Source organism: Cyprinodon variegatus, unplaced genomic scaffold (genome assembly GCF_000732505.1).
Source record: "Cyprinodon variegatus isolate N-32 unplaced genomic scaffold, C_variegatus-1.0 Scaffold66, whole genome shotgun sequence".
Lineage (NCBI taxonomy): Eukaryota > Metazoa > Chordata > Actinopteri > Cyprinodontiformes > Cyprinodontidae > Cyprinodon > Cyprinodon variegatus.
The window spans coordinates 1734720-1743211 of NW_015150519.1; the positions used below are offsets into that span (position 1 = coordinate 1734720).

At 34.1% G+C, this 8492-nt stretch overlaps 1 protein-coding gene across 2 annotated transcripts in view; it reads left to right on the forward strand.

Moving 5' to 3' along the window:
- LOC107082978 (sodium/hydrogen exchanger 1-like) overlaps window positions 1-3697 on the forward strand; it is a 35388-nt gene extending 31691 nt beyond the window's left edge. The window contains exons 12-13 of one of the 2 annotated variants that reach the window (XM_015371879.1): window positions 811-867; window positions 1626-3697. In XM_015371879.1, the coding sequence (XP_015227365.1) occupies window positions 811-867; window positions 1626-1903 (335 nt within the window). In that variant the 3' untranslated portion in view covers window positions 1904-3697. The remainder of the gene's footprint in view (window positions 1-810; window positions 868-1625) is intronic. The other variant, XM_015371880.1, reaches the window with a different exon arrangement.
- Window positions 3698-8492: the final 4795 nt, after the last annotated feature.

Below are 8492 nucleotides of genomic sequence, written 5' to 3' on the forward strand. Positions count from 1 at the left end.
TATATATATATATATATATATATATATATATATATATATATATATATATATATATATATATATATATATAAACAATAGAAGATATAACTAGAGCAAACTAACAAGTACAACTTGGTTAGTGGCTATGGTATCACCATGATTGATACAAAAACCTGACCTGTTATAAATGCCACAGAAAATCTAAGGTTTAATATGAAAGCTAGCAGAAGCAACAATACAAACGACCTGCAGGTCAACATTTCAGTTACAATGTGTTAATATATCATGTTTAAACAGTGGCAAGCGGTGCATATTTTACCTAGGCCTGCACTGGGCACCCCTCAACTTATTCTAACCCTTTATGTCTAAATATATATATATATATATATAGATGATGAAGGAAATATAAATACAATATTTTATGTTGTGTGCAATTATCTAAGAAGAATCTCCAACCCCACTCCCTATCGCTAACGGGCTGTGGCTCTTCTTTGCATCCTTTCTCCAACAAACCTGAATGAAGTGGATGACTGAATCCGTCCTCATGACATGTTCAGCAGTGGACTGATGAAGAGTTTTTGGGGATATATTCTAAGGTTGAAGGACAGTGGCGCGTAGACTCCTCCAAAATAATCACTCTAAATTGCTAGAACTAGATTACTGGTAAAACTAACAAAAAATAAAAAAACTAAATTCAGTTGATTTCAGATTTTTCTAATTCACTGAGATGCATGTTTCTGTTTTAGAATCTAATTTTCCCAGTCCCTCACTTTGATGGAAACGTTTGTTTGTGCGAGCCAGCATTAAAAACAAAGTTTGGTTTCATTTTAGGCAGAAATACTGATTTCATACCTGCTCAGCAGCAAAAGGGAAACAAAAACTCATCAGGTATGTAGAGTAAAGTGGAGCCCTCTATAGGAGAGATGAGCGAACAGCAACTCTAATCTGCATGCTTATATTTCTGCAGTACTAATATATACAAGGTCAGATTGTATATCAGAAGCTTCAGCTGCATTCCTTCAAGCTTTACCAAAAGCGAAATATCCCAGCATGCGTTCATTACTTATCATTAAGAGCTGTGCTGCTCAGCTTTGCTGAACTGCAAACTTGTCTAAACTTTGTATGTTAACGACACAAAGACCTTTAGATTTAGTTCACATTTTCCTCCCCTTGCACATACGTTTCTAGCATTATTCTATTTAAAGATGCACAAGTCTGTTTTTTTCTCACTGCCTTCACGTTTCCTGCTTTAGGTCAGTTGGGATCACAAAGTTTTTGTTTTGGATACATACCAAATTATTAAGATACTTTTTTACCGATGATTTTTTTGCTTTTATTACTTTCTTCAAATTAAGAGGGAAAAAAGCACCATTTCTTGGTATATTATTGGATCAAAATGCCTTGAAATCGGAAAACTTGGAGCAAACTTTTGGCTCATTTTGTAATAATTTTAAAATCCTGACTGTTCTAAACTTGCAAATGTTGATTCTGATATAATGTCAGAGTGAGAAAAATAGGAATATATTTTTTATACATTGTATGAAAATGTCTGGTTTCAAACGTTTAAGTTCATGCATGCTGATAGAATGCTAAATTATATTTAACCCTTTTGTTATCTAATGATTGCATCATTGTTCTGCCTTTAGATCCACAGTCTTTCACCGTAAAGCCATCAGCAGACGGTGTGCCCGTCATCCAGGTTGACCTGGCGTCTCCACAGTCTCCAGACTCTGTCAACCTGTTTGACGAGACCGGACAGCCTGCCCAGAACGACGACCAGGGCCTGATGATGAAGACAAAGTCGAGTGAATCAGACAAACGCAGTGAGAAAGATGATCTGAGAGACCAGCAGAAGCTGATGAGGTGCCTAAGCGACCCGGGTCCTGCTGCGGAGGAAGACGAGGACGAACCGTTCCTGCCTTAAGATGCAAAACAGGTCCTAGTTGCTGCTCTGGTTGAAATTATCTAAAAAAAAAAAAAAAGCCAAAACTGCAGAAGCTGTAAGAAGCAGTAACAAAGAGGAAGAGCCTGAGGGGAAAAGAGCCATTATCTTTTTATTATCATTGCTTTTTATTTGGTTACAGCAGTAAAAAAAAATGCTGCTGTACCTGAAAGCTGGGAGAAGGTGGATGTCACGGCTGTCTATCTGAGATGTTCAGTAAGGAACTATGCATTACCAAAGCCTTGGACTGTTTTAGTATTAGATAATGTTAGTTTTTAAATTCTGCACCAGTCTTTAGAGTTAAGTTGTGTGGGACAAACAAGAACATTCATATCTTCACTTTGATTTTTAATCTTTGCACGTCAGTTTTTCGTATCAATCAGTTCAAGTTGCTGGATTTATAAACATAGATGTAGCTGTTTGAGACTTTTTTTCCCCTTTAGACCTGTGGAATAGGGGCATTCTGTAGATTTCTATATCATTTTAGACTGTTTGGAATCAGTCTAATGCGTTCTTGGGGAATATGGATTTGAAGCTGTTGTGTTTTTGCTTTGCAGGCTAGTGAGTTAAAGAACAATAGTATTTAAAGACTGCAGCCTTTTTTCTACGACTAAGGTAACCCTCTTTAAGGGGGTTGGTGTGTTTTGTCTCTTTAAAAACAGTTTTCTGAGTGTTGGAGAAGCTTTTTGCACATCATGAGCCACCATCATTGCTCCCCCATTCGGTTTAAATCACTTTTATTAGCAAATGTTTACCTCAGTTTAGAGCACACTTCTCAGCTCTGATTAAAATCTTAAAGCAGTTTCCCTTATTATGTAATAGCCAAGGGCCCATTAACATTTATTTTGTCATTTCACACACCTGAATAGTTTTTTTTTGCACAGCAGTCACCTATTAATATTTTATAACCTTCTGACTGTCAGCATGTCTTGGCAAAAAATGTAAAACTATGCAGTATAGGGGTTTAAAATACCATCATTAATAACTCTTTCTATACCCTTTAAAATCATTTCAATCATGCAAAGCATTGCTCAAGCTGAAGTTAGAAATCAAACTTGGGCATTAAAGAAACAACAAACAAATAAAAAGAACCTGAACTTTTGCACAGCTGAGCTACTAACTTGTTTATAACTAATTCTGTTTGATAGAAGCATCATAACCATCACTGGTTAACTGTACAGCATCTGCTGAATGAACCAGAAACATCACATTCCCACTTTATTCTCCATCATTTGTAAAAGTTTTACATCAATTTTGTTCTTCATATGGCAATTTTACCAAGTATATATTTAAAGAATGTTATATTCAGACACATTTTTTCATGTATATCCAGATGATTTGCTTGATTAGTCATTGCACTACTTTTTAACTTTTTGGTTCATTCTATAGAGAGTTGTATAAGGATGAACAGAAAGACAAATCACTCATAACTGATGTCTAATGTCTACTTATGGAAAATCAGCAATGTATAACCTGGAACTAAATTGAATACTGAATGTTTTTTTTAACGCTCAAGAGTTTCACCTAGATAATAAGCTTTTGCTCAAACTTAAGTAACCTTTCCAAGGATGAGAGCAAAATGTGTTCCGTTTAGTTTCTACTTTGTCTATCAGAGTAAAATAAAATAATCGGGGTTGAAATTTAGCCCAGAGGAAAGCTCTACTTTGAATCTATGGATCATTTTAATCCGTTGGGGTTTCCCTGCTGATCTTAACATTTTGTTTTTCACTTTAGACTTTTGCTTTCATCCTTCTGAAGAAAAATACGACAAACAAATAAAAATAACTAGAATTCTGTAAAATTGTGTAGCGCAAACAGACTTTAAATACAAAACGAAAAAAAAAAGGTTTACAGTGAGTTATTAACTCCTAATCAGCTGTTAATTTTACTCTACACAAATTTAGGAAATATTCTTTTTTTTTTTTTGAGTACCGGTATTTACAGCTGTAGAATAAAATCACAAGCTAAAGGTAATTAATCAGTCAGAGCGGCCTTTCTGCCATTCTTTTGCATCTGAAATAAATTGTGATTTCACACCTTTGCACAGTGTTTGGTGTGACTTTGACTAAAACTACTGTAAAAAGAATAATTTAATTTTACCACTAAATTACAGGGATTTTAAGTCTATTATGCGGAGCCACTTTGGACTCCTGGACAAGAATGTTTTCCACTTAGTAACAGCAGAGTCTAGTTCTCTGTCCGAGGAGTCAGAAAAATCTGCTAAACATTGATGTCTGCTGGATCACTTTGTGATCAATCAAATTACAGAGATTATTTTATTTAATGTTTATATGTTTAGATTAAATCTGAAAATCCTGAGACTTGTTTCTAAATTGTATTTCCTCTTAAACCTCAATCTATAGACGCTTTGCTGCACAGGGCATTATTGCAATGATGTTGTACTTTATCCCTGACATATTTTATGGTCATGGACCCATCCCTGTGCAAATATAACCCATTACTGTAAAACTTAGAGTGACAGTTATTAGAGAAATGTAAATGTATAGAAATTCCGACAAAGATGCCTGAAAACCCCTGAAATGACAAATGAGCTGCAGAACATTTTTAGATTTTCTATGCAGAGAACTAATAGAATAAATAACTTTTAAAATTGGAAAAACCCTTCTACAAAAAGAGACTACAATTCATCTTATTAGCACCTTTCTTAGATTTAAATCCTCTCCTAAGCTGTCGTCATTAAACCTTTTCTTTTTTAGGCGTCTTGTTGGACACATTGCACACCTAAACTCGCATTACTGTAGCTTTTCAGTATGCGCTGCTGTTTGGATTATAAGTTTAACATGAATGTTATATTATTACCGAGGAGAGACCCTAAACTCAACATTCAGATTTCATTAACAAAAAAAACACGTTCCAGAGGACTTCTAATGATTCCAAAGACTTTAGTTTTAAACAAGAGAGAAAGAAACACTATTTTCATACTTTCTTTTTCATACCAAATACATTTGTTTGTCAAACACTCTCATGTATCTTGAAGAGAAATGTTTGGCGCAACAAAGAAAACCTTTATTCTGAAGCCATAAGGCCTATATTAGAGTCTATTATACTGTATTCATATTTAATGTAAGTTGTTGCCTCAGTTAAGCTGGAACCTTCTCTCATATGACCTCTTCCCATTGTTAATGTAAACCCTGGATTGTATTCTACAGCAGTGAGTCGTTTCAATCTGTTGCTTTCGTCATTAATGGCTGAATGACCAAGTCAACATCGTCGCCTCACCAGCATTTATCGGAGCTTCTCTGTTCTTGTTTATGCTTCTGCCTTTTACATTACATCCTGTGCTTTACATGTTTAAGTGCTTTATTATGAAATCTTTTGTTTTTATCGCCTTCATGTGATGTCATTTTTTGCTTTTCTAAAAACAAAATCTACATTGCATTACTTTTTTTGTACAAGAAGCTTCACCTTTACTGTGACTTTATAATTGCATGTTTACTGATACGGTGAAGTTTATGCATTGCTTTAATAAAGAAGAGACTAATTAAAATAGGTTTGATCATCTCAGTGTTTAAGCGTTTTCCTAAAGTCAAACTGATTTCCTGGGTAAAGTGAGTAAAATCGAAGCAATAACTGTCTTTAAATCAAGGTCACTGTCTAATTTGTTGTTTATCCTTCCATCCTTTTCCTGTTTTTTAGTGTGAAAAAGTTTTCCCGCCTTTCTTATGTTCTTATTTCGGCTTTTTTTGTCATCAGCATGTTTCAGATCATTAAATAAAGTCTTATATTAGACAAAGTTAACCTAACTGGGTGTAAATCGGTTTTCAAATATTTATTGAAAGGGAAAGATCTGTCTGGACTGAGGAAACACTGACGTCCATACTTGATAACTGGTTGTTCCATTCTTGGTGTTAATAACTATCATCAGACATTTGCAAAAACCAGCACATGGTCGCTTGCGTCACTGTGGAGGAATTTTAGCCTACTCCATCATTTCTTTCAAATACTGTATTTAAGGCCATGCCACAACATCTCAATCAGATCAAAGCCTGGACTTTTGACTTAGAGGGGAACCTGCTCAATGACCCAACTGCTATTTATCTAAATGTTTTTAATTGGTGGCCTAATCATTGGTGAATCAGCCACAGTTCTTGATCATTTTATGCCAGATGTAATATATTGTCAAAACCAAGTTTTAGGGGATAAACATGACATAGCGATTAAATGCTTTCTTGAGCAGCGGTGTTCCCCCATTGTTAAATCATGAATATTATCCTTAACTGGGACAAATTAGAGGTATAATTCTCTACATGTTTTAGGTTTTTTGAGTTGATGGTCTCTGGTAGGTTGGTCAATGTGTTTGTTGATCTTGACCCTAATGCTACAGTTTACTGGAGTCCCAAAAACCTGGAAATGGGTTTATAACCCTCTCAGATTGATGGATGTTAGTGGGGTTTTTTTGTTTGTTTGTTTTTTATATGATTCTTGATTTTAGGGATCTGATGGACCACTTCATGTTGTCAGATCAGTTCTATCCAAATTCATTCATTCTATAAGTCTAAGTAAGACATGAGAAATTATCCTCGATTTATAAGAGAAGTGGTTAATTGTTAATCATGATTTAACAATGTTTTTTTTCACATGCAGCCTTGCGAAAAAAAAAATAGATCAACAAGTAAACCAGTATCAACATGTAAAACAGATCAACATGTGAAAACGATTTTTTGTATGCACTGTATTTTCTCATTTAAAAATTGGCTCAATGATCTGAAGCTATTCGGGACCAAAAGGCATCAAGATTACCTGGTTCTCTCAGGTCTTAAAGTTAAAGCAGCACAACCTCAAACATCCATTTAATAGTTAAACAGAATTCAAGTGTTGTAATATATAAAAAAAATCAACTAGATTGGTTTTATGTTTTTCTGTTTGAAAACAGCATTTCCAGCAATAACCGAAGTTTGAAACAAGCAAGAACAATAGTTTGACCCATCAGGCATCTTAAAGCACAGGTGGGACTTATCATGTGATGACATCACCGTCCAGCGACCATATTTCTACCTTCTTTACCTCAACGTTGTTCCCTCTGCATGATCTGGCTCCCCTTGTACTATTATACACAATGCAGAGCACTTTATTGAAGCAGTACCTTGATCTAAAAACTTTGACTTTAGAGGAAGCAATAAAAGGCTTTTCATTTAGTGTAAACATTTTGTATGAGTTGACACATCACAGGCAAAGGAATGTTTATTAAGGGCCTTATTATCAAGGATCAAGTTTAATGAAGCGAGATGTAAAACATGAGTTGATGTCAGCGTGGATTAGATCTCTGTCGTTTTCACTTTTTTCTCTTTATGCCTTTGAAAGTTTGATGATCTAACGGATTGTATTGGATGGATATTTTCTTATTTTACATCTACATGTATGTTGTACATAAATATCAGTATCACAAATCAAATATATGATGTATAAATCAGAATCTGAGTATATAAGAAGTGCGTTTTCTTGTAAATGATTTTTCATCCATCCATTGTAACGACCACTAGGACTAACAGCCTTCATGTAAACTATGTCAGATGCTATAGAATAAAGATTAACTTTATAACACTCCTTTATCTGTGCCTCATGGAGGAGTTTTTATTATGTGTGATATCTCCAATGTTTGATGCAGTTAATACATCCGCAAATTTTGAAGTGGATAATATTCTGGAGGGTAAACATTTGCTGCTCTTGGTGAGTTCAGTTGGGGGGGTTTTCTGCTAGAGTGTCAGAGAGACAAGTACCTTCAAAATGGGACACTTTGGTCTGATCTAAGATTAGCTTTGCAAATAATGGTGTTGAAAATATACAAAAACAAATTATTGCTTTTGAAAGTGAGAAACATTTTTTTTATTTATTTATTTTTTGTTTGTTTTCTCTGTTCATTTTAAAATCAGAGCTTATTTAAGGGACTTATTCAAATTATCTTATCTAACACATCTTTCTTTAGACCTACACAGAAAAGGATTTGCCATGCTGCCTTGTTCTGATTTAATATCTAATAAATAAAACATTGTTTTAATTCAACGTAATGAGTTTTATGTCTTTCACTTTTCAATTTCAATTTTCAATAATATTTTAATTAATTAAGATGCACCTGGGTGATTTGTTTGTTTACTGTTATCATACTCAGTATGAAGTTTTATTTTAATTTCATTGTTTTTTTCTAACAAATTGTGATAATAATAATTAAAAAAATTTAAACCACTTGTTTTTACAATTTCTTGTTCCAGGAAAAATATAGTACCTAAAGAATAAAACAGAACAACAGTAAAAACAAACAAGGGAGTTCTAATATTTGTTAAATGAGCTTTATTTGTCATAAACTAATTATCTGATACATCTTGAGAGGAATCAGCAAAAAATGACCATAAGGTTATATCACAATAAATAGTCCTGTGATCAATAGGGTTAACTGTCTTGATTCTTTCCCTAAGGTTAAAAAAGCCACCAAACTGTTCTTTCAATTTCATGCGGCAGTGAATCCTGGAAATAGCAGCTGCCTAAATGCATTAAAAGAAAATTGGAATCATTTTTCCTACAATATAAAGTAATTATTAAAGTGAACCTCATCAAT